Here is a 26,792-nt window from a genome sequence, read left to right as displayed (position 1 = left end):
GACGTTCAGGTTTCCGGACATAATCTCCGGAGGAACCTGCTACATACTGTATACTAAGGTTCGCATTCATAATCCTTTTTTGCGGCTTCAAATATTGAATTTAGAAGTATGATGTCTTAGAAGAGTTTGTTCCATATACTTAATTCTTTATTTTAAAATTTTCACCTAGATGATTAATCCACCTAAAAGTGCAATAGGAATTCACTTTTCTCAAAAATAAAGATAGAGTATTGGTGTCTTCTACAAAGTTGCAGAAAAGGGTATTATTGGAAAGTTTGCCGAACAAACTATTACCTTATTTGCTCAACTTTAAGAGTTATGTGTCATTGTTTGTGGACGACCCCTTGTAATAGGTTTTCGGATATAACTTTTTCTATGGATTTTTAGGATTTTTTGAGTGTTGACCAAGTTGTTCTTTGTGATGCAATACACCTCCTTCTGCTTTTTTCTTCGTACTGGAATAACGCTCCAAGTGGAACAGCGACTGCATCTCAACTTGGGGGTGAAAGCCTAAAAGGCTATCCTGAAGTATACTTGGGAAAATTCCCATGATTTTTGCAAAAATTATTGCTGGAATACCTCAACCAAATACAGTCACTACTTACTTACTACTTTTGGTCCTGAGCACCCATTAGATCCGGCTTATTTTTCTTATTTCTCATTCATTCTCTTCTATACTCATGAGAAATAGAGGAATAGAAGTGAGAGTAAGTTCCATCTTTTCCATGATTCTCGTTCTCTTGTTTGTTCCTGAAGAACGAGTAAAAAAGGTACATCTGGCCACGCTAGTGGTTACAACTGTGATTCTTTAAAAAAAATCTCGTTTTGATTCCCTCGGGGATTTACATGACGATTACTTACAAATTTTCCAGCTGGGAAGCAACTTGAAATTCCTTTAGGAATTATTACTGAGATTTCTCCAGAAGTGATGCTGGAAACATTCCTGGAGAAATTCTAGTTGGAGTTTCTGCTGGTAGGTACTCTTAGAAAAAAAAAAATTAAGGAATCCATGAAGAAATCTATAAATGAATCGCAAGCAGAATTGCTATATCATACCTTGGAGAAATCTCTGGAGGAGTCCTTGAAGGTAGCACAGAAGGAATATGTATAAAAATATGTTTAAAACTCCTTAGGAAAATTGCAAGAGGAATGTCTTCAGAAAAACCTGATGAGCTTCTCTAAGCGAATCCTGCGCGGATTGCTGAAGAAATAGCTTCAAGGGTTCCTTCAGGAATTTCTCCGGGATACATTCAGATTTTCTTCTCAAAAATCCTACAAGAATATCCCCTGGGATTCCTGCAGAAATTCTCATTGCAACATTTGAAGGGATTCCTTCATGGAATCTCCCAGAAATTCCTCTTGTGCTTCATTCAGAGGTTTTGACCAAGAATTCTCCTAGCAATTGCTCTTGAGATTCTTCCATAAATTTCTGCAAGGACTCACACAAGAATTAAGAGAGCTTAGAAGCAAATAGGTGAAAGTGACAAAAATATACTTTCGAGTAAACAAAATTTGAGTAGGGTAAGTGTACCAGTTATCGCCATAGTGGTTCCCTATTTGGTCATAGTGGTAATTTTGAAGGCTTTCAAGCTTTGACCTATTATGAAAGTCTTAGTAGCAAGAATTTAAATGTATCTTGTCATTAAAACCTTTAAAATGATGCAAAATTTTGAATTATCTTCAATACCCACTATGGCCAAATAGGGAACCACTATGGCGATAACTGGCACACTCAGCCTAAATAAAGTTTTCCATTAATTTTTCCTCCCACGCAAAATGTATGTGGTTTCAAAATGGACCCAATTTTCTCTGATTCATTGCAATTCATCGTAAAAATAATCTTAAAAAAGTTCCTAAAAGCTTAAAATTATAATTTTTCTTTATATGCTCAGCTCAAAATCAACAAAATGGTCACTTACACCTCTTTGCACCTGGACTCCTCAATTCTTCTGGCCAATAGGAATTTCTTGCTGGGAATCCTCCAGTAATTCCTGCTGTAATTTATCATGGATTTCTCCAGAAATAAGTGATTCCTACTGGGAATCCTCTTGAGAATATATTATGAACTACTGCTGGAATTGCTCCAGGACTTCTACTGGGGTTTTTTTCTAGATATTTCAGGTAGGTACCCTCCTGATTTTTTTTCTGGGATTCCAATGCAATATCCGCAGATAATCCTCCAGTATTTCCTGCAGGACTTTAAAGAGCAATAGGGTAGAAGCTTCAGTTTTGGCCAGCCCGGAGTTTTGGCCATAGTGCGGTATTCAGCCTGCAACGACCTAAATTGGCATAAATTTATTTTTTACTAGTAGATTCTAATATAATAATATGATTGCAGCTGTCAAAACCATACATTTTGAATAAAAACTGGAAGAAAAAAATAATTTTCCTTAAAAAATCAGCTCCCATATATCTATTTTGGCCAGGGTGCTTCTAATTTGGCCACTCCCATAAGAAATACACGTGATTGGCCAAAATAGAAACCAAAGCTGAGAATATGGCCAAAACTGCGGCAAGACTTCTATTTTGGCCAGTGCCACTTTTAATACCAAAATCGAGTATTAGCTTGATTTCTGCAATTTTCTAATAAAGTATAGATCGAAACCTTTCATTTAACACATTGATAGTTTTCATTGGGTTATTGGTTATTTTTATAAAAATTATTTCCCTTAGACTGGCCAAAACCGGTGCCCGCACCCTATTTATATTTATTGGAGATATTCCATGGAAATCTCAGCACGAATTCCCTAAGAAATTCCAGAAGGTATTTTTGGAATCCCTGTTGTTTACTGCATGTATTGCAAGAGGAATTCCTAGAGGTATCCTTGGAGAAGAATTTCAAGGAGAAATTCCAGAGGGATCTTCAGAGGAATCCCAGCAGTCATCCCTAAAAAAATTGCTGGAGAAATCTTTTGAGAAATCTTCTTAGAATTCCTCCAGGAATTCCTGATGAGATTGTGCTAGAAGTTTCTGCCAGGATTCTTCCCTCGGCAAGGAATGTCCCTTTAAGAAACATTCTACAGTTTATTCAAATCCTCCCGGAATATTTCTATGAATTCTTGCTGTGATTCCTTCAGGAGCTCCTACCAGGATTTCTCCAAGCATTTCTGCTGGGATTCCACAAGCATTTCCAGATGGTATTTTGCTGTAAATGCTTTTAAGAATCCTCCAGGAATTGCTGAATAATTTCTGTCAATAATGGCTTGAGGAATTCCAGCAAGACTTCCAAGAGGTTTCCCACCACGAATTACTCGAGAAATCTGAATCAATTTCAACATAATTTCTCAAAGGAATCTGAAGGAGATTTCCAATAAGAAAACGAAGAGGAATTCCTAAAACAATCCCTAGATACATTCTTAGAAGAAGCGCAAGAGAAACTCTGACGGATGTTACAGAAGAGAAGTTACAGTAGTAGTTGGTGGATGAATCCAATCAATAATAATTAAATAAATCCCAACAAGAATGTCTAGAGGTAATCCCAGAAGAATTCTTTGATAAATTCCAAGAGGTATTACTAGAAGAACAACTTGAGGAATTCGTGGTGGTTAAAACAGCAGGCATTTTGGAGAAATTTGAAGTGAAATTTGAAGAGGAATGTTTTGAAAAAACCTGTAAAAATCACAAAAAGAACTTTTGTAGAAATTCCTGTGGACTGGGCATTCTAGAGTTTTTTTTTTCGTAAATGAGGTCCTGAAGGAATTCTTGGAGAAATGCTCAGAAAAATGCAAACAGAAACTTTTGGAGGAATCCAAGAAAAAGTATTTTGAGAAATCCTCTTTAAATTCCTCCACAAATTAATAATGGAATTTCTCTCGAAATTCTTGCTGCGATTGCCCCAAAGGTTTCTCCAAAGTTTTCTTTACATTTGCTGCATGAAATTCCCCCAAGGGTTCCTATAGGAATTCCATTTGTGATTTCTCCAGAGATTTTTCAAGGATACCTTCAGGAATTTCCCTAGAAACATCACCTGAAATTCTTGCTAGGATTCCTTCAGGTATTTCTACTATTTTTTTCAGGAATTCTTGCTGGAATTTTTCAAACAATATCAGCTAAGATTTCTTCAGTAAGTTCACCAAGAATCCCTGGTACATTACTAGCAGGAATTGGTTGAGCAATTCCAACAAGACTTCCTGGTGGATTCTTTAGGAAATTATTAAATTAATGCCAAAAAAGTTTCTAAAGAAATTTCAAGTGGATCTCCGGCATGAACTACTGGATAAATACTAAGAAAATTTTCTTAGTTTACAGTAATAATTTTTATAGAAGTATTATAATCATTAAAAAATAAAAAAAATAAAGAGAATTTCACCAAAAACTCCATAGTCTTTTTGAAATTTTTGGAAGTTGAGATGCAGGCGCTGTACCTCTTGGAGCGTTAATCCAGTACGAAGAAAAAAGCAGAATGAGGTGTATTCCATCACAAAGAACAACTTTGTAGAACACTCGAAAAATCCTCAGAATCCATAGAAAAAGTTATATCCGAAAACCTATTACAAGGGGTCGTCCACAAGCAATGACACATAACTCTTAAAGTTGAGCAAATAAGGTGATAGTTTGTTCGGCAAACTTTCCAATAATACCCTTTTCTGCAACTTTGTAGAAGACACCAATACTCTATTTTTAGTTTTGAGAAAAGTGAATTCCTATCGCACTTTTAGGTGGATTAATCATCTAGGTGAAAATTTTAAAATAAAGAATTAAGTATATAGAACAAACTCTTCTAAGACATCATACTTCTAAATTCAATATTTGAAGCCGCAAAAAAGGATTATGAATGCGAACCTTAGTATACAGTATGTAGCAGGTTCCTCCGGAGATTATGTCCGGAAACCTGAACGTCCGGAACTGGTTCCGTAGCGGTGGCATGCCCATAGCACAGAGCGACCATTTTATGGCCAAATACATTTTACATTACAAATTTCAGAATGATAATATGTGTGATATTCAATAAAATTGCCGAAAAATACCCCCGTGGCAAGGCATTTCTCAATACCCAGAAAGGGGGGAGGGGTCAGGGGGGATGCCACACCCAGATATTGGAAGACCAACTAACCGCATTCAATTTAAAATTGGTTTCACATTTTTTGATTGTATGGTCTTTGAGTAGTAGTCGATTGAAAAAAAGCGGCTCGTCTAGGGCTTTTGAGGGTTAAATGAAAGATATGCATATTTGAAGCATTTTTGTAGAACATTTCGATTTTCTAAAAAATCGATTAGAGGTTCCGCCAGGGCGATTTTTGAGCATCCATTAAGTACGTCACGCTAAAATTGGGAATTTTAGACCCCCCCTCCCCCCTTCGTACGGGTTTTTCCTATATTTAATGCATTGCTTGTCACACTTTGACAAACCCCCCCTCCCCCCCTAGGACCGTGACGTACTTAATGAATGCCCTCAAAAGACGCTTTTTTATGAAAATTCTCAAAAAAAAATTTCGTGATATTTTTTCAACTTTTGATTTGTTTTATTATTTTTGTATTTTTCTGTACACCTATAGGCATTCTTTAAGGGTATTAGTTTTTGAAATATTGTGTTCATATTGACGGCAGAACCTTTTTTGTGCTGATAAAAGGTCTACTTTTTAAGAATTTTTCTTCAAAATTTACTAAAAAAATACATGTACTATTTTTTATTTTCAACTATGGAAATTTCATCTGATAGTACTATCAGATGTCTAAATAACTACATAATTACAATTTTGGGGGAATTCATGAGGAATTTCAATAAGTTTCAGAGGATTTTCGTCGGTTTTCCGAGACGCTACAGAGGTTTTCAGGGGATTTAATGGGACTCGGGGGGATTTAAGGGGGATTTCGGAAGCATTTCTGGAAGTTTCAGGAGATTTTCGGCGGGTTTCAGAGGCGTTACAGAGGCGTTGTGAAGACAGTGTGAAACGCCTATGTTTCAGGGTTTCGAAGGATTTTAGGTGATTATATGGGGTCCGATAGGGTTTTCGGCGGGTTTCGAAGGGTCTCAGATAAGCTTGTAATTCGAAAAAAACATTCGCAAAATGATTCGATTTGCTTTCGACAACGAATACGCCTCACCCTTTCTCGTTTTGTTAAACCAACTACCCGTACGAATTACACAGGAACAGACTCGACGACACTGATCAACGTTGTTGTTGGTTATTGCTTTTCGCCGGTGAGCAGTTGCCTTCCAGTCAAACTTTTCTATTCATCGCTTTCGGTTCTAATGGATGATCTTATGAAAGCATGAAACATCATTGGCTGGAAACTTGAATTGTATGGTGTCGGTATATGCTTATATTGCTTCAGTGTGTGTTTCACAATCAACTCATTAGGTTTGGTTCGGCTGTTCGGGTGAGCGTGTGACGGCACAGCCAGATGTGTACAAAATCGTTTGTGAGTTACATCGTGTTCGTTTTTCCACCTGTTAGCACCTGCTCATCGATAAGCAGTGCACATTTCAATCGCATGCGATAAAAATCCAATTGGCTTTTTTAACGATGTTGAGATCATTCGATATTCTGAATCTGCATGTCAAACTGAGCTGAAATCCAAATTTTCATGAATTTTGGAGCCCGGGAACCTATTTAAAAATCAATTTGAAGTTTGTATGGAAGCAATTTGGCGAATCACCCCTCGTCGCAGTTTGTACTGGGCGGAGCTGTCAAACAGTTGGCTTGTTTAGTGGTGTTGAGATAACTCCATATTCTGAATCTGCATGCCAAACTAAGCCGAAATCCAAATTTTCATCAATTTTGGAGCCCGGGAACCTATTTAAAAATCAATTTGAAATTTGTATGGGAGCGATTTGCTGAATCACCCCTCGTCGCATTTTGTACTGAGCGGAGCTGTCAAGCAGTTGCCCAGCTGTCAAAAGGTGATTTAAAAAAATCTCTTTGAAATTGATTTTAGATACCAAAATAAAGTTCTAAAAATCTGAAAAAAATCATAGCGGCTCAGAAAAAGGTGCTCTTTTGTTTAAAAATAAAAAATCATTGAATTTTTCTTAATTTAAAAACCCAGTTGCTCAGCTGTCAAAAGGTGATTTCAAAAAATCTCTTTGAAATTGATTTTAGGTACCAAAATAAGGTTCCAAAAATCTGAAAAAATCATAGTGGCTCAGAAAAAGGTGCTCTTTCGTATAAAATCAAAAAATTAATACAGTTTTCATAATTTAAAAACCCAATTGATAAGTTGTGATAAGCAATCGCGAGATGATAATTTGCAACATTGGTCTCAGGTACGTTACAAGGGGTCCGACGAGATTTCAGGTATTGCTGTACGATTTTTTGCGTGTTTCAGCAGTATTACGGCGGACTCCAGGGGCGTTTCAAGGGTTCAGAAGAGCTTCAGGTTTGTTACCCACTAACGCCCATGAAATGCCCCCGAAACCCCCAAGCGTCTTCTTGGATTAACCTTCCCTTTACATCACGTTGGGAACAGATCGCTGACGTAGTGTACGGTTTGGGTAAAAAATGACCCTAATACCAAAGAAGGGTTGAAAAAATGGCGAGGATATATCGAGTTCCGACATCGAAGCATCGAGCCCAGTGAAGAAAATTGTCAGACAAAAGAGGCACAAAACAAGCAACAAAGACGGTGCGAAGATTAGTCTTTATCCCTACTGGTGACAGATAATGACATGATCTCGAAATTTTTTGTTGCAGACAAAACGGAAGCTGAATTTGTTGCGTACTTTTCAACTCGTGAATAATAAATTATTACTAACCCAAAGTCGAAACTGTTTGATGATAGAGCTTCACCAGAGTTGCAGTGTTTACCGACTCGAAGTTACCGTTCGAAAATCGCAATGCAAGGCTTAAAAATCTCTAAACTCGTGGTGTACGATGTTAATCCCATTATTTTCAAGTTGGGACAAACTTATGTCGCATGGGTTGTTTTGTCGCAACAAATACAGGTTGCGACATTGTCATTATTGTTGCGCGATGGTTGAATTTTGATTCACTGATCGAGCCAGATCCGAAAATACACGGCATGAAACATCCTGCCTGGAACCCCCTGAAAAACTCCTTGAAACGCCCTGAAACGCATTGAAACGCCCCTAAAAGCCCCCTGCACCATCCTGAAACCCCTTGAAAAATCTATGCTTTTTTTACCTCTACCTGATAGTGGCTTGACTTTTTACGCGATTTTTCAATAGCGCGTTTTTTTTTCGCAGGCCGCGTAAAAAAGTGTAAAAACTTCAGTGTATTGTGATGGTTAAATTTCTGAAGAGCAGTATAAAAAAATAAATTTAACACGGGGTTTAAGGGGTTACATACTTTGAGGGCGATAAAAAATCGAACATTTTTTTTTCATTGCATAATCTGAAAGCATTGGCGTAGCTAGGATTTTTTTTTTTTTTGGAGAGGGGCCAGGGGGACCTGACTTGAGATGACTTAAGCGGTAACGGCGCCCGATATGTGTAGGGTGGGGCGGGGCAAGATGGGTCAGTGCCATTTTCGGGCGCATTACTCATGTTTTGATTATGTTAATAATTTTGTTAGATTACCAGCATGAATATACAAAAGTTTGGGGCATTGATTGAAAAATTATTCACTCTCATTGGAAATAAAAAATAAAATGGTTTTTAGCCATTTTTCTTATGCGATACATTCCATATAATCTCCATATAAACGGCCGCGGGGCAAGATGGGTCATCTTCAATTTTGAACGTATTTTTGGAGCATTCAAAAGTAATTTATTTTTTAGGGTAAAAGGGTATAATGCGCCCCACCGGGGCAAAACGCCCCTCCTCATTTTCTAGCCATTCAAACGCGTTTCAATATTGAATATTTTGTATTGAATGAACTTTTTATCGATTTTTAGCATAGCTAACTAGTGTATTGAAGAGTAGCGAACGAATACAAACCAATACGATTTGTATTTACAAAGTTATGGTGATCCATCCTTAGGTGACCCATCTTGCCCCGCCCCACCCTATATACAAATCGGCATAGCAGTTTATGAGAATTCAAAATGACATAGGTACTTAGATTTATTTCTAGTTTCGTAAAATATATGAGTACGAAAAATTCCTCCATGATTTTTTCCATAGCTTGTTGCAGTGATTCCATCATGAATTCTTCCAGCGATTTCTTCAAGAATTCATCTAGGGATTTCACCACATATTTTTTCGGAGATTTGTCCTGGGGTATCTTTAGAGGTTTCTACAGTGATTGTTTAAATGCTGTTTATGAGGTTTCCTTCAGGAATTTCTCCAGAGATTCTTTAGGGCATGTCTGCAGGTATTCCTTCAAAAATTATTTCTTCAGGGCTTTCTCCATATACTTATTCCTTCCAGAATTCCGCTAGAGATTGCTCCAATAGGTCCATCTGGATTAACTGGAAGTACTTCTGCAAGAATGTCTTCCAGAAATTCTTTCAGAAAATTAAGAAAACTAGAGACTTTTCAAAAAATACTCCAGGAATTTCTCAAAAAAAAAAAAATACAAAAAAATCTTTAGGAATCCATCCAAGTATTCTTTCAATAATTCGTCCAGAAATTACTGAAGACATGGATTTCTTCGGACTATTTATTCAGGAATTCCTACAGAACGTTTTTTTTTTCAGAAATTGGCTAAGAAAGCTCCCCTGAGATTCCCCAAGGAATTCCTCTTGGGATTGCTTTCGAAATTCATCATGAAGTCTCTTCACAAATTCCTCCAAGGATTGACTTGGGAGTTCCTTCTGTGGAACAATTTCCAGGATTATTTTAAAAATGCCTCCAAGAACTCTTCTTGGGATTTCTTCAGGAATTCCTCCTGGAATTCTTTCAAAAACCTCTTCCAGGAATTAATCCAAGACTTCCTCCAGGATCTGTTTAGAGAGTCCCTTAAAAATACATCTTGGTATTGCTTCAGAGCCCTTCTAAGGTTTCTTCAGGAACTCTGCCGGGGATTGGTTCAGAAACTGCTACAGAGATTCCTCTACGTACTCTTTTTAGGATTCCTTCAGGATTTCATCAGGAATTTCAACGATTTCGTCAGTACTTCCTTGTGGGATTTTAGAAACTCCTCCTAGAATTCCATCAGAAATTGATCCATGGATTTCTTCAGAAATTTTTCCTGGGACTCCTCCAAGAATTATTGCAGGGATTCTTTCAGAAATTCCGCCAGGAATTCCTGCGTGAATTCCTCTAAAAATTCCTTCAGGGATTCATTCGGAAATTCCTCAAGAGATCCTCCTAGGAATTCCTCCAGAGATTCCTGCAAATATTCTCTAGAGATACCTCAAGGAATTCCTCTAGAGATTCCTCCAGGGATTCCTCCAGGAATTTCTCTAGAGATTCCTCCAGGGATTGCTCCTGAAAGTGCTCCATTCAAGGAAATTCTCTAGAGATTCTTCCAGGGACTTCTCTAGGGATTCCTCCAGGGATTCCTAATGGAATTTATACAGGGATTCCTTCAGAAATTTTCCCAGGAATTTCTCCCAGATTATTCAAGAATTATTCCAAGAATTCCTTCAGGGATTCCTGCATGAATTCCTCTCGAGATTCCTCTTGGAATTATTTAAAAGATTTCTTCAGAAATCCTCAAGAAAATCCTCCAGAGATTCCTTCAGAAATTCCCCCAGGAATTTCTCCCGGAATAATTCCAGGTATTCCTCCAGGCATTCCTCTCGGATTTCTTCTAGGAATTTCTAGGCTCCTCCAAACATTCTGCCAAGAATTTCACCAGGAATTACCCCAGGTTTTTCATCAGGAATTCCTCCATAAATTTATCAGGAACTGATGCAGGAATTCCTTCAGAAATTCCTATAGACATTCCTCCAGGAATTCCTACAGCAATTCCTCCAGGAAATTCTTTATTTATTTATTCGTCGTCAATCATATGTAGACCATTTGTTACAACTATGTTTTCTTAACCTAACATTATTTTTTTAGTAACGAATTACATTCAATTGTCTCTTAAGCTTAGCTTTCGACATACCGAAGTCAATGGACTCACATTGTTCATTATATAACCTCATCATTTGATTCATAGGTCCAAACATGGCATAATTAGTTCGATAGTGATTAGTAGAAAAAATGCTGCGATTTCGTAATTGACGAGTAGGTGCATAAAAATTCAATTTTGATAAAATTTCCTGTGAATCAACTCGGTTGGATACGACGTCATTTATAAATGAAATCATGGCGAATTTTCGACGTTCTTTTAATGTTTGGATATCCAACAGCTTGCACCGTGCTTCATAAGGTGGCAGAGGCTGCCCATATCTCCAACCTAGTTTGCGAAGAGCGAATAATAAAAACTGTTTTTGAACAGATTCTATTCGGCTGACGTGATTATCTGAAAATGGCGACCATACTATACAACAATATTCTAGTATTGAACGAACATAGGAAATATATAATGTTTTTATTGTGTATGGGTCGTGGAAATTGTAACTAAAACGTTTTATGAACCCAAGCATCTTATTGGCCTTGTTAATGATTGTATTATAATGATCTATAAATGTCACTTTAGAATCTACTAGTACACCAAGGTCTCTTATTCTTTCACATTTTTGTACTGGTTGACCTCCCAACAAAACTGTTGTGTTTGGCGTGTTTAACTTCCTGCTAATGGAAATGGAGTTACATTTTTTTACATTAAGTTTCAATAGGCTTTTCTGACACCATGTGTAAAATACATTTATTTCATTTTGGAATAACCTAAAATCTTCATTGTTTCTTATTTCGAAGTACAGTTTCATGTCGTCAGCATATATGAGAATATTAGTCTTACTAAGTATAAAAGAAACATCATTGACATACAAGATAAACAAAAGTGGGCCTAAATGAGATCCTTGAGGAACTCCTGAAGTTACATGTATTGGACTTGATTTAGCACTTTTGAATTTAACTATTTGTTGGCGATTCGTGAGGTATGATTCAACCCATTTAAGAAGACCTGGTTCGAACCCTATTTTTTCCAATTTAAAGAGTAGCATGGGTATATCGATACGGTCAAAAGCTTTACTGAAATCTGTATAGATAGCCTCTACGTAGTTCCCATTATCCATGGCATTCAATGAGTAGTTAATGAATTCCACCAGATTTGTACTGGTAGAACGCCCTTTGAAGAAGCCATGTTGATTATGAGTTATCCTGTTTTTGATTTGCTGAAATAAATTTCCATTAATTATTGCTTCGAACAATTTGGGAATGCATGAAATAATAGCGATACCTCGGTAGTTACGCACGTCAGATTTCTTGCCGCTTTTGAATATGGGTATTAAGAAAGACTTTTTCCATGTTGATGGAAAATTACCTGTTTTAAGTGAAGTGTTGAAAAGCCAAAATAATGGCGCCGTCAATTCCATTGACAAAGACTTCAAAAATAAAGGTGGGATCCCGTCAGGTCCAGGTCCTTTAGAGGCATCTAAATTGTTGAGAGCGTCTGTAACTTCATGTACTTTAATTTGATCAACGCGAATGTCTCTTGAATATTCTGGAATGAATGAAAAGTATTCACGCTCTCGATCTTCTTCCGAAAAAGTGGTATAAACTTCTTGGAAAAAAGTTGCAAAAAGTTTGCAGATTTTTTCTGCGTTGTCACTTGTTTTTTCGTCAAGTTGCATTTCCGAAGGAAAGTTGTCTGATTTTAGTTTGCTATTCACGAGATGATAAAAATTTTTTGGGCATGACTTTATTTCGAGCTCCGTTTTTGTATTGTATTCTTCGAACGCAAAATTAATGGCCAGATTTAATTGATCGCAAATATTTAAATAGTTTGATAAATTTTCATTGTTGCTATTTTTCTTATAAATTTTGTGAGCTTTCTGCTTACGATTTTTTAAATTTTTTATTTCTTTATTGAACCATACAGGATGTTTTGAGTTGCCATGACGTCTTTTCTTTTTTAATGGTACTTCAGTCTGTATTATCTCATACATTTTCTCGTAGAATATGTCAACTGCAACATCGATATTGTCTTCATTTCTCAATAGTGTTTGCCAATCAATATCACTAAGTTTTTTCCTCAAACTTTCATAGTTAGCAGAACGATAGTCAAAAACTTCTTCAAATTCACAATCATCAGGTCTGTTGTTGGCATATACGAATATAGAAAACTCAAGAGCTGTGTGAAAAACTTCATTTTTCCATAATGGGGTCAGTGATTCTGCCACACAAAAATCTTCATCAATATTTGTCATTAATAAATCTAAAAAACAATCTTGCTGATTTCTCACATGATTAATATGATTAAGCCCAAGGCTTGCTGATTTATCACAAATGAACTGAAGCGTTTCGTTTTCACCAACAATTGGGAGCAAAATGCTCTCATTGTCAATATCTGCAATAAAGTCAATGTCACGCTGATTAAAATCGCCATAAATATGTACTTTTACTTCCGGGGGTAAGCCACTGATAATATTTTCTGCAGTATTGAAAAACTTTTCATATGTTGATGTCCTGGCATTATCCGGAGGAAAATAAACGGAAACAAAAATATGCGTTTCGCCAGCAATGTAGACTTTAACCCACACATGCTCAAACTCTTTGTATTTTGTGGTTGGGATGATTTCAGCATTTAAATTTGCAGAGACTGCAATTAAAACTCCACCACCTGATTTTTTCTCTGAAATGCGATAATCACGGTCATCTCTAAAAACATTGTAAATGCTTCCAAAGATTTCCTCATTTCTGACTGATTCATCCCAACTAGTTTCCGTGCCCAAAATGATTGAAAAAGAGCAACTCAAAATTTGTTTGTGAATTTTATTAATCTTTGTTGCACTCTTCATACGATTAAAGTTTTGGCAGTAAACCAAAACCTCAGTTCTGGAGTTTGATTTTGGGTGATCAACATTTGAGGAATATGAGAGATTTAAACTATCGTTCTGTTCCCCATGAAACTCAAAGTTTGTATTAATATTATTGTCACTGCTGTCTATGTGCATTCCGCCGTCGTCATAGTTTAAATTATTAAAGATACATTTACTACATGTAGAATTAATAGCGTTACCTTCATCTAAGGAATGCGTCAATTTCGGCAAAAACACTGACAGCAACGTGATCCATCCATGCGTGACGTCGATGCTGTAGCCGGACTCGTGGGCACTGAACGGCCATTGGTGGTGAGTGGGTTCAGCACTTCTCCTCTATGGAACTGAATGGACGGACGATACGAAGCTGGTGATAGGCCCGAAAATAACTCTTTACCAGCAGCAAGTAGCTTCCCATCTGGAGAAAGACTGTTGCGACCGGCATTAGCGCCCCACGTGACTCGTTTGCATTGCTGGTTGTTGAAGCCTCGACTGCTGGACGACTGCATCTCCGGTCGACAAAAAGTGTTCCTGTTGGAACTATTGTTGCGGTTGTTGTTGATATTATTCGAGTTTTTATTACTGTGACGTTTTTCAGCGTTACTATTCCGGGTTCTGTTTGACTGAGTTGATAACTTATTTTTATTAAGCTTTTTACGTTTTCTTGCTTTTTCGGCATTTTTTTCCTGCTCCTCACGTCTTAACAATTTTGCATCATATTGGGACCAATCGGCCTTCCATACTTTTCTGGTACCCAAATAACGCCACCCATCATTTGTTTTGGGCGTAATTTTTGATGAATCCGTTTTCTTCGAGGATAAAACGTTACTTAATTCTGCTTCTAAACTGGAATATGATTCCAGTGATGCCGGTGAATACTCAGTGTTCTTTGAATTAATAATTTGTGCTGACCAAGTCTTTAATTCGTCAACAACATCAACGAACAAATTGGGGTTTGATGACATGGCGCTTGAAGCCGCCATATCCAGCTGCCTTTGGTTAATTTGGCATAAGTCGTTATTGATGCAACGCAGCTCGGTAGATATGCCCGTCGTTGCAGATTGTAATGAATTTGTTATGGACTCGTTCGTTTTTTGGCAGCGACATCAACAACTGTGGTGATGTGGTTTTTTATTGCCGAGACACTTCCAGCTAAGCTGCTGGTTTTGTTTATGGCGGCAAGCTCATTTTTGATAGCAGTCATCAAAATCTCCAAACCTTCAAAAGCTTCATCGACGATGTGCTTTTTTTGATGTAGGTTTAGCTTATGAACAATTTCCGTATTTTGGTGCAGTTGTTCTGTTAAGAGTTTTTGCTGATCGTATAGTTGCGTAACTTCCAATTTTGCGGTGATAAGCTCCTGACAAGATGAGCAGCATGGTAGAATATATGAAGTAGAGTCTTCCACTTTCCTGTCCTTCCTTCGCAATGTGCTTCGCAGTGTAGAGACTCCAACGCATGCGGCGTGGAACTTACGCGGGCACCCAGCACAAGTCCACAGTACTGAGTCGGCACAAATATCGGATGCACAAATTTCGCAGCACATGACGAACGCGAAAAAAAAATTAATTAAATAACAAATTGAAACCGCGCGCGGGTAGGAGCAATAAAAAATGCGTCCACTGTGATTGACGAACTGAACTGAACTGAATTCTCCATGGATTCCTTCAGAAACTATTCCAGCTCCAGGTATTCATGGATTCCTCCTGGATTTTTTTTAGGGATTCTCCCGTGAATTGTTCCAGGATTTCCTCCAGGAGTTTATCCAGGATTTTTTTCTCTAGAGGTTCCTTCAGGAGTTCCTCAGGGAATTCTTTCAGGATTTTTCCTAGAAATTTCTCCAGGTATTCTTCTTAGGATTCTTCCAGAGATTCCTCCAGGAATAATTCCAGAAGTTCATCCAAGAGTTCCTCCAGAAATGCCTTTCCTTTAGGAATGTATCTTGGAATTTCTTTAGAAATTTCTCCAGGGATTCCTCTTAGGATTCTTCCAGATATTTCTCCAGGAAATCCTCCGATAATTTCTTCAGAAATTTCATCAAGAATTCCTCCTGGAATTCGTCCAGAAAACTCTCTGGGAATTCCTGTAGGGATTTCTTCAGAAACTTCTCCAGGGATTTTTTTTTTCAGAATTCCTCTAGAGATTCCTCCTGGAATTCATTCAGTAATTCCTCCAGGAATTCTTCCAGGGATTGTTCCACGGAATTTCTCCAAAAAATCGTCTAGGGATTCTTAAAGGCATCCTTTCAGAAATTCCTCCAGGAATTTCTCCAGGGAATCCATCAAGAATTTGTCCAGAAATTCCTCCATCGATTCCTCAAAGAGTTGCTTCAGGGATTTCTCCAGGAATTCTTCCAGGGATTTCTCCAGGAATTCGTCCAGAAGCTCCTCCATTCACTCAGAAATTTATCTACGAACTCCTTCGGGGATTCCTTAAGCGATTTCTTCAGGGATTGCTCCCATAATTGCTATAGAATCCCTCGTTTCAGAAATTCCTCCATGGATTCCTACAGGATTACGTGCAGGAATTCCTCCAGGGATTTTTCCAGAAATGCCTTCAGAGATTGCTCCGGGAGTTCTTTCAGAGAATGCTCCAGGAATTCCTGTAGTGATTCCTTCAGAAATCCCTCTTGGGATCTTTTCAAAAATTTATTTAGGGGTTCGGTCAGAAATTTAAAAAATCCGTCCATAATCTTTTCCAGGGATTAGCTCAAGATTTTTTTTCAGGATAACCTGATTTTTTTTCAATTACTTGGAGGATCTAGAGAAATTCCTCCAGCGCACAATGGGGAAAAACCCATGAAAACCAGGAAAAAAATCAATATCTTTTGTCGCAGTAAAGTGAAAATTACAAACAAAATCATTTCCGCTTGGAAAATGTCTGATAAATCGAATGGAACTAGTGTCGTTCACCGCACGAAAGTGTATGTCGACCTACAGAGTCGATTTATCATCGAATTCTTGATTTTTCATACTAAAAGATGCGTTTTACCAGTATATCTCATACAATATATTGAAATTATGAGTTTACTCTATCATACAAATGCTTAAGAATGTACACAAGTAGTATTCGACATAAAAAAAATTATGTCGACTCAAGTTGGTTATTTTGGCGAAAATGATCGATTTTCAAACAAAAATTCATAATTTTGTCGTAGTTAACTAGGAAAACTAAATTATTTCCGCAAAGAAAATGTCTGGTAAATTGACTGAAACTAGTGTCGTTCACCGGACGAAACTGTATGTCGACCTACGGAGACGATTTATGACCGGATTCTTGATTTTTTGTACTAAAAGATGCGTTTTGTCAGTATTTCTCATACCATTTATGAAATTACTCTGGCATACAAATCCTTTAGAATGTACACAAGTTGTATTCGGTATAAATATTGCTTTATGTCGACTCAAGTTGGTTATTATGGCGAAAAATATCGGTTTTCATATAAAAATTCATAACTCTGCCGTTGTTAACTAGGAACACTAAATCTTTTCTGCTAAGAAAACGGCTAGTAAATCGACTTGAACTAGTGTCGTTCACCGGACGAAACTGTTTGTCGACCAACAGAGTCGATTTATCATCGGGTTCTTGATTTTGCGCACTAAAAGATGCGTTTTGTTTAAAATTATGAATTTACTTTGACATACAAATACTTTTAAGTGTACACAAGTATTATTCTGTATATTTTTTTAAGTCGACTCAAGTAGCTTGTTTTGGTGAAAACGAATAATGTTCATAAAAATGAATACTTGTAATAGTTACAAAGAAGTAAATATTTGAAAATATTTGAATTTTGAACATACACTGTAATTACTTCTGTACTCCAAATTTCTCTCTCTCACTATCTTCTTGGCATAACGTCCTCACTGGGACGAAGCCTGCTCTCTCCAAATTGATTTTTATATCGTATACAGTCGATAGCCCAATAGGGCCCATATAGCCGAGGCGGTAAACGCACGGGTATTCAGCATGACCATGCTGAGGGTGACGGGTTCGATTCCCGGTCGGTCCAGGATCTTTTCGTAAAGGAAATTTCCTTGACTTCCTTGGGCATAGAGTATCTTCGTGCCTGCCACACGATATACACATGCAAAATGGTCATTGGCAGAGGAAGCTCTCAGTTAATAACTGTGGAAGTGCTCATAGAACACTAAGCTGAGAAGCAGGCTTTGTCCCAGTGAGGACGTTACGCCAAGAAGAGGAGAGGAGAGGACAGTCGATAGCCTATTTTGTCATTGATTTCAAGCTTCTCATGTAAAATGAAAGATTTCTTGTGATAACATGTTATCTTTTCCACATAACTATATTATTCTACCCTCTCCTAAAATTCTGGTTATATTCAGGTCGAAGTCAATCTTTGTTTGTAACGTAGATTTATGTCGACTTATTGAACTACCTTGTTATTATTCAATAATTTAAATGGGTCATTGCTCATTCGCCGTTTTTACATCAGTATTCTTTGTAAAATGTAACTTAAGTTGGATATTAGTCGTATGAAGACTTGTCTTTTTAACAAAATTTGGTTCAAATACCTTACATATTTACTTGTCAATAAGTGTATTTGTCGACTTATTAAAACTGTCCATTCTTTCTGTCAAATATGTTTAATTTTGGTTGAAAAAAATAATGTCGACTGGAGCCAGGTATATTTTTATTTGATCAATATCGACTCGTGAGCAAAGATATTTTTTTTATGCAAGAGGGAACTTAACTACCGTCGTTGGGGGTGAGAATGGGTCAAAAAAAGATACTCAAAGATTGTTTGTTAAATTACAAATGAAATTGAAGTCGGAATAACTTTTTATTTGGTATATGTACTCTTCTATGTGGTGATAATAGTTTGGCAAGAAAGTATCACATTATATGAATTGCTTACTAAACTTCAAATGATTGAAAATTGACCCAATCTCACCCCTTAGAGGGGGTGAGAATGGGTCAAAGTATTCGAAATCGCCTATCTAAGAATATAAGTTAATTTTATTGATCATATCTAGTAAACCTACTTAAAATACAATGTAACCATGACGAATAAAAACTTAGGTAATTTTAAGAAATTATTAATCCATCTAAAAGGGCTAATACAACCAAAAAAATGGTTAAACGCGTCACCATGATTTTCCTTGTCACCTCAGGCGTCAATGTAATTGCTTCTGTCATCATCGCTACTATCACTATCGCTATTCTCGCCATGAACCGAGTGGAATGGAGACGGCTACTATGTACAGCAGGAATCCTCCAGGAAATTTTCCAGGAATTTTCCCAGGAAGTTCCTCCGACAGTTTCCGGAAGGAATAACTGGAGGAATTTCCGAAAGACTTCCTGGAGGAATTACCGGAGGAATTCCTGCAGGAAATCATGAAGAAATTTCCGGAAGATTTCCTGGAATAATTTCCGGAGGAATTCCTGGAAGAATTTCCGGAGGAATCTTTGGAGGAATTTGTGGAGGAAATCCTTGAGGATTTTCCAGATGAAATCCTTGAGGGATTTACGGAAGAAATCCTTGAGAAATTTCCGAAGAAAATTCTGGAAGAATTTCCAAAGGAAATCCTGAACAAATTTCCGGAAGATTTCCTGGAAGAATTTCTGGAGGAATTCCTGGAGGAATTCCTGGAGGAATCCTTTGCGGAATTTGCGAAGGAAATCCTCGAGGAATTTCCAGATGAAATCCTTAAGGAATTTCCGGATGAAATTCTTAAGAAATTTCCGGAAGAAAACCTTGAGGAATTTCCGGAAGAAAACCTTGAAGAATTTCCAGAGGAAAACCTTGAGGAATTTCCGAAGAAAATCCTGGAAGAATTTCCAAAAGATCCTGGAGGAATTTCCGGAGGAAGTCTTGGAGGAATTTCCGGAGGAAATCTTGGATGAATTTCCGGAGGAAATCCTGGAGGAGTTTCCTGAGGAAATCCTGGAAGAATTTCCTGAGGAAATTCTGAAGGAATTTTTCTGAGGAAATTCTGGAAGAATTTCTGGAGGAATACCTGGAGGAATTTCCGAAGGAAAAAAAATATATCGAATACTATATGTGTACATTCTAAAGGAATTGTATGTCAGAGTAAATTCATAATATCCTAGTTAACAACGACAGAATTATGAGTTTTTGTATGAAAATCGATCATTTTCGCCAAAATAATACTTGAGTCGACATAAATAAATATTTATATCGAATACTACTTGTGTACATTCTAAAGGATTTGTATGCCAGAGTTCATTAATAAGTAGTACATATGAGAAATACTGACAAAACGCATCTTTTAGTACAAAAAATGAAGAATCCGGTCATAAATCGTCTCTGTAGGTCGACATACAGTTTTATCCGGTGAACAACATTAGTTTCAGTCGATTTACCAGACATTTTCTTTGCGGAAATAATTTAGTTTTCCTAGTTAACTACGACAGAATTATGAATTTTTGTTTAAAAATCGATCAATTTCGCCAAACTAACCAACTTGAGTCGACATATTTTTTTAAGTCGAATACTACTTGTGTACATTCTAAAGCATTTGTATGACAGAGTTAACTCATAATTTCAATGTATCGTATGAGATATACTGTTAAAACGCATCTTTTAGTATGAAAAATCAAGAATCCGATGATAAATCGACTCTGTAGGTCGACATACAGTTTCGTGCGGTGAACGACACTAGTTCCATTCGATTTATCAGACATTTTCCAAGCGGAAATGATTTTGTTTGTAATTTTCACTCCACTGCGACAAAAGTTATTGATTTTTTTCCTGGTTTTCATGGGTTTTTATTGTTATTATTATTGGCTCTTTATTATGGGGATTTTCAGCCCGAGGCTGGTTCATCCCCGTCATGGGTTTTTCCCCATTGTGGCAGCGATGTGTATTGGAATTCTATAAGATAATTTTAGAAAGATACTGAAGCCAGGAAATTCTCCGAGTAGTCATCGGAGAATTATTTTACTATGATCTCTTTAAGAGTTCATCCACAGATTTATTCTGGAATCCATCCATGAATTCCTGCAGCTCCTGCAAAATAATTCCTTCAGAAATCCGTTCTGCTATTCTTTCAGGAATATATTTTGTGATTCTTTGACAGTCACTGTGACCTAACTACTTTCAGACATTTCTACAGGAAATCATTCATGAATTCACCCAAAGGAGACTCTTTTGGAATTCTCCCAGAGTTTCCTCCCGAAATTTCAATAGAAAATTCACCACGGATTCCTCTAGACATTCCTTCTTAAATTCCTCCAGACGTTTCTTTTTGAATAAATTCCAACTATTCGTCCAGGAATTATTTCAGGTGAACTCCAGGATTATTTCAACAATTCCATTATTTGGAAGTTCCAAGAAATTCTTCAAGAATTTATCCAGGGATTCTCTAAAAACTGTTACAGGGACACCTCAAGGGTTTCCTCCAGAGAAAGTTTCAAGGCTTTCAAGGATCCTTCCGGGAATACGTCAATTGTCTTTTCTATAAAATTATGTACTGAGACGATTATATGCAGTATAGGAGTATGTATATAAAACTGTCTTTAGGGAAATTTTAGGCAATGATGTACTCGGAATAATACAACTGAAGGCTTATTCTTAGAGGAATAGAGATCCAGGATATTCCAAGATCACTAAAAAGCATAGACAAATTGGATGATTAACCCTAAAAGGGAAACCTTCATGGCCTCAGTTTCGTCACCTCGCTGAGTGTGTTCCATTAAACACGAGCTCTGAAAGGCGGCTGGGGTCCAAATGGACCCCAGGTATCCCTTTTAGGGTTAATTACTGAAAATTTTGAAGTTATTTCTGGTTTGGTCCTAGAAAGAGTTCATACTTTCCAAAAAAAAAAGTTCAGCTATGATTTATATAGTTTTGTAGATAAGACCAAAAAAAAAAAATTAGCGCGCACCCTCCATAAGGACAAGGCAAAGCGCGAATTATTGAACGCGATTGTCTCGAAATTGTGTATTTAAGAAGTTTCATTACGGTGATCAGGATATCCGTTACCAATTTGAAGTGTTCGTATTTCAAATCTAGAGGTAAATACTGAACGGTTTGTTACAGTTAACTAAGCAATCTAGCGCAAGATGGAGGAAATGAAAATTTCTTAGTTGACACGCAGGGTTGCCATATGGACTTCTTTCAAACTCTGTCGATGCAAAGCCGGACAGCTGATTTGTATGAATACAATAACTTTTCAATCTTACAAACGACAACGGTCACAGAAGTTGCTAGTTCCGTGCTATGCACGACCTATATCAGACCTTAAAGTATCAGGAAGAGAGAAGATTATAATCAACTTACGCTCTTGTCCTTGTATGGCACATCATCTTCCCATATGGCATGTCCCTTGATGAACATCTGTTGGTTGACGATGTTGTCCTTGTTGCCGGTAGTATCGATCAGCACCACATCCAGAAAGTTTTCCTGTGAATGAAAAATGTTGATATTGTAAAAAAAAGGAAAAATCCCGGGTAGACGCAGAGAACAAACCAAGCGCAAAACTAATCACAAATTTTGCTATAATGTCTCATTTTTTCATTCTTGTATCATTAAATAACACACTAAGACTGGAACAAATTTTGATTTTCTCTTATGATTGCACATCATGCTATTGACATGTTCTACTTTATGATCAGAAGGACTAACTTTGCTATTTTTGAATTTTTGTCTTGTACAACGCGAGTTTTGTCTTTGTTCGCAGCCTATGGGACTTCAGCTTTTATCGCAGACCGTAGGAAGGTCCTTGGGCTGCAAAACGGTGAGTCAATAAGGAGCGCGTCCAACATAGCTCTGGTACGCACAAGTTCCTACCTCATGCTTCCACGGGCCAAGGGATTACAAAGACCGCAACTTAAGAGTTGTATGGTTAGCTGGTAGGGCACTGTTGTCCTTCTGACTTCAGTTAGATAGAGGAGGTACGTTCCAAGCGTCTGTTCACCAAGAAGGTGCGGCTCAAACAGCGCCTGTTCTGGCATCCAGCGGCTGAGTAAGAAGTGCTGCATCACGCTCAGCTAGATCCAAGGTGGTAGCCAGCGTGCTAGTCCCAGTGTTGGTTGGGACGTTAAACAGAACTGGCACGATGGCTCTCCGGCGAGACAGGAGTGTTGGCGTAGGCCCAATAAGCCACCCGTAAAAATCCCCATTGTGAATAACATAGGAGAAAATACGACTCGATACAATCGGCAAAGACCCACGCGACGAAAAAAATATTACGATTGGAAACTTGGAACATGGAATTGCAACTCACTTGGTTTCGCAGGATGTGACAGGATAATCTACGGCGAACTACATCCCCGCAGCTTCGACATCGTGGCGTTGCAGGAACTTTGTTGGACTGGACAGAAAGTGTGGAAGTGGGCAAGATGCAACAACGTGTGATCGGGTGGCAGCCGATCAACGCAAGGATGTGCATGTTGAGAGTAAAGGGCGGTTTCTTCAAATACAGCATCAACAACATACACTGCCCACACGAAGGGAGACCTCATGACGAGAAAGAAGCGTTCCCCGCAAAGATATCTACAAAGCCACCTGGAGATACCCCGACCATCAAACAGAAAATCAAATAGACCACGTTCTAATCGACGGTAAATTTTTCTCGGATAGGTATAACCAATGTCCGTACATACCGCAGTGCGAATATAGATTCGGATCACTACCTAGTCGCTGTATGCATGCGCTCAAAACTTTAGAGAGTATTACCACGTGTCGAAGTCGAACGCCGCGGCTCAACATCGAGCAGCTGCGTAAAGTATAAGCGGATCAAGAATACGCGCAGCAGTTAGCAGTTGCCCTATCAACGTAAGAGCAGCTTGACGCAGCACCACTTGAAGATGGCTGGAGGGACATCCGATCCGCCATTAGGTAGTAACTCGGTTGCAGCACTAGTCTTCGCGAGTCCGAAGTCTGAATCACAGAAACGACTGGTACGACGACGGCGAATGTGAACAGTTGAAAAACGAGAAGAATGCAGCATGGGCAAGAATGTTGCAACACCGTACGAGGACGAATGAGGCACGTTACAGACAGGCGCGGAACAGGCAGAACTCAGTCTTCCGGAGGAAGAAGTGTCAGCAGGAAGAACGAGATCGCGAAGCGATGGAAGAGCTGTACCGCGCTAAGGACACACGGAAGTTCTACGATAAGCTGAACCGCTCGCGCAGTGGCTTTGTGCCCCAAGCCGACATGTGCCGAGACAATCACGGGAATCTTCTCACGAGTGAGCGTGAGGTGGTCGAGAGGTGGCGGCAGCATTACGATGAGCACCTCAATGGCGACATTGCAAGCATCGAAGGTGGCGTGGTAACAGATCTAGAAGCAGGACGAAGGATTTCTAGCCCCTAACCTCCAAGAGATTGATGAGGAGAGGTTAGCCGGTTGAAAAACAACAAAACCGCTAGAGAAAATCAACTACCAAGCGAGTTACTAAAATACGGTGGAGAACCACTGATGAGAGCACTACACTAGGTCATTACCATGATTTAGGAGGAGGAAGTATTACCGGAGGAGTAGATGGAAAGTATCGTGTATCCTACAAGATACTCTCTCAAATTTTATGCCGCCGTCCATCACCGATTACAAGAGAGTTCGTGGGACAATATCAGGCTGGATTCATGGGTGAACGCGCTACAACGGACCAGATGTACGCAATCCGCCAGGTGTTGCAGAAATCCCGCGAATACAACGTGCCCACACGATTCTATAACATTCCCCAGAAAACCATTCCCCAGAATGTACCACTCCCCAGAAAACTATTTCTTAAAACGCGTCATTCCACAGAAAGAATATAAAACTATTATTTTATTTCATTCGTAAAAAATCACCGGAAGAAACATCCTGCCAAAAATTCTCATTTGACAAGGAAAACTTTAGAAATAAGCATGATTTGCCTTTACAATTTAGGCTATTAGTATAATTATTGACATCGTAACTGCTTACTTTTTCAACATGCATTTTCCCTTCTTTTCTGCATAGGCTGTTCTTTCGAATTGTACTTTTCAGAAAATGATCGGCATCAAAACTTATTACATTTTCAATGTAGATTTTCCCTTCTTTTCTGCACAGGCTGTTCTTTCGAGTTACAATGTTCAGGTAATTATCGGCACCACAAGCACAGGTGTTTAGCAATTTGTAAAAAATATTTAATAAATATTTAAGCAATTTTAACACCGGTGGGTGATGTAACGCCCATAATTTCCTGAAAAGTGCATTTCGAAAGAACAGCCTATGCTAAAAAGAAGGAAAAATCTATGTTAAAAAAGTAAGCAGTTGCTATGCCGATAATATCCTGAAAAGTGCAAAAGAAGGGAAAATGGTTGATGAACATAAAAGCAGTTGTAATGCCAACAGTTCTTATAACGACTCAAACATATTTTTAACGAAGAAGGAAAAAAGTGACATCACAGACACACAGACGTAACGCTCTGATAATTGCCATCGTACATCAACCTGTGCCATCGTACATCGTGCTAAGCTGTTTCCGAGACTAAAAGTTGAATTGTTTGTTTGTCTATGGTGACATTGTTTTCCTTTCGGCGTTCAAAAACCCAATAATGCTCTTTCTTTTTAAACTAGTTTTTTTAGAATGTAGGCAATTGGTATACTATTATTGAAATTATAACTGCTTACATTTTCAACATAGATTTTTCCTTCTTTGCTGCATAGGTTGTTCTTTTGAATTGCACTTTTCAGGAAATTATCGGCATCACAACTGCTTACTTTTTCAACATAGATTTTCCTTTCTTTTCTACATAGGCTGTTTTTTCGAGTTACAATGTTCAAGTAATTATCGGCATTACAAGCACAGGTGTTTAGAAATTTGAGAAAATTTATCATAAATATTATAACAATTTAACACCGGTGGTTGTAATAATGTCCATGATTTCCTGAAAAGTGCAATTCGAAAGAACAGCCTATGTAGAAAAGAAGGGAAAATCTATGTTGAAAATGTAAGCAGTTATAATTTCATTAATTTTATTAATTTCCTTAATTCTAAGAAAAATATTGTTTAAAAAGTAGAAACATTGTTGGGTTTTTGAATGCCGTAAGGAAAACAATGATACTTTTTTCCTTCTTCATTAAAATTATTTTTAGGTTGTTATAAGAATTGTTGGCGTTAAAACTGCTTATATTTACAATTTATGTAATTTACAGTTTGTGAACTTTCAAGATAGGTTCAAAGATCAACATGCAATTGTATACAATGGTAATTAAACGTTTGAACCATTGTAGAATATTTTTATGGATATGTATGTATGTATACATCACTTAATTTGTTAAATATAACCGTACAAAAAATAGATGTTTGCGCGTAAAAACGCTATAAGGTTAAAATCCTTGCCTATAACATACCATTATGGTCAACATTGTACTGTTTGTGTATCGAATTATACTTATTAGCAGAGTATATTACGCTTTTCTGTTGAATGGTACATTCTGGGGAATGAATTTCTGGGGAATGGATTTCTGGGGAATGTTATAGAATCGCACACACATCACTTGTTCATCGATTTCAAATCGGTGTACGATACAATCGAACTAGAACAGCGATGATGGCAGATTATGCACGAATATGGATTCCCGCATAAACTGATACGATAGATCAAGGCGACGATGGATCGAGTGATGTGCGTAGTTCGAGTATCAGGAACACTCTCGAGTCCCTTCGAATCTCGCAGAGGGTTACTGAAAGGGGATGGTTTTCCCTTTCGTGCTTGCTGTTCAACATTGCTTTAGAGGGTGTAATTAGGAGAGCGGGGATAAACACGAGTGGAACGATTTTCACGAAGTCCGTTCAGCTGCTTGGTTTCGCTGATGATATTGATATTATTGCTCGTAAATTTGAGACGAAGGCGGAAACGTATATCGCCTGTTGCGATGTTCGGGAATAACATGTTTGGGGTGGATGATGATTGGTGTAGCCCTTGATGAATCAGCTACTAAGGGAATAAGCTTTGAGAATAAATTCGCGAGTATTTTCGCTCCCCTCAGAATTTGTTGGAGAAAACTGGAGATGTTATTTCCTTTTTTGCTCTTTGATACGATCTCACAGATGGGAGAATGTGGATGGGGGATGCTATCATGTTTTGGGGAGAACTCTGATCGACTCTCAGAGGTG

The 26,792-nt window shown here is 37.9% G+C and overlaps 1 protein-coding gene and 1 long non-coding RNA gene across 3 annotated transcripts in view; one reads left to right on the top strand and one right to left on the bottom strand.

The window, feature by feature from the left end:
- LOC134288016 (uncharacterized) overlaps positions 1-26,792 on the top strand; it is a 286,653-nt gene that overhangs the window by 184,596 nt on the left and 75,265 nt on the right. The gene's annotated exons all lie outside the window — the stretch shown is intronic.
- LOC109427899 (tudor domain-containing protein 5) overlaps positions 1-26,792 on the bottom strand; it is an 82,187-nt gene that overhangs the window by 44,669 nt on the left and 10,726 nt on the right. For both annotated transcript variants that reach the window (XM_062851570.1, XM_062851569.1), the window contains exon 4: positions 21,980-22,102. In XM_062851570.1, coding sequence (XP_062707554.1) covers positions 21,980-22,102 — 123 coding nt within the window. The remainder of the gene's footprint in view (positions 1-21,979; positions 22,103-26,792) is intronic.

Source organism: Aedes albopictus, chromosome 2 (genome assembly GCF_035046485.1).
Source record: "Aedes albopictus strain Foshan chromosome 2, AalbF5, whole genome shotgun sequence".
In the NCBI taxonomy this organism is placed as follows: Eukaryota; Metazoa; Arthropoda; class Insecta; order Diptera; family Culicidae; genus Aedes; species Aedes albopictus.
The sequence above is the reverse complement of the archived record's forward strand: the minus strand, read 5'-3'. Positions and strand labels throughout refer to the sequence as shown.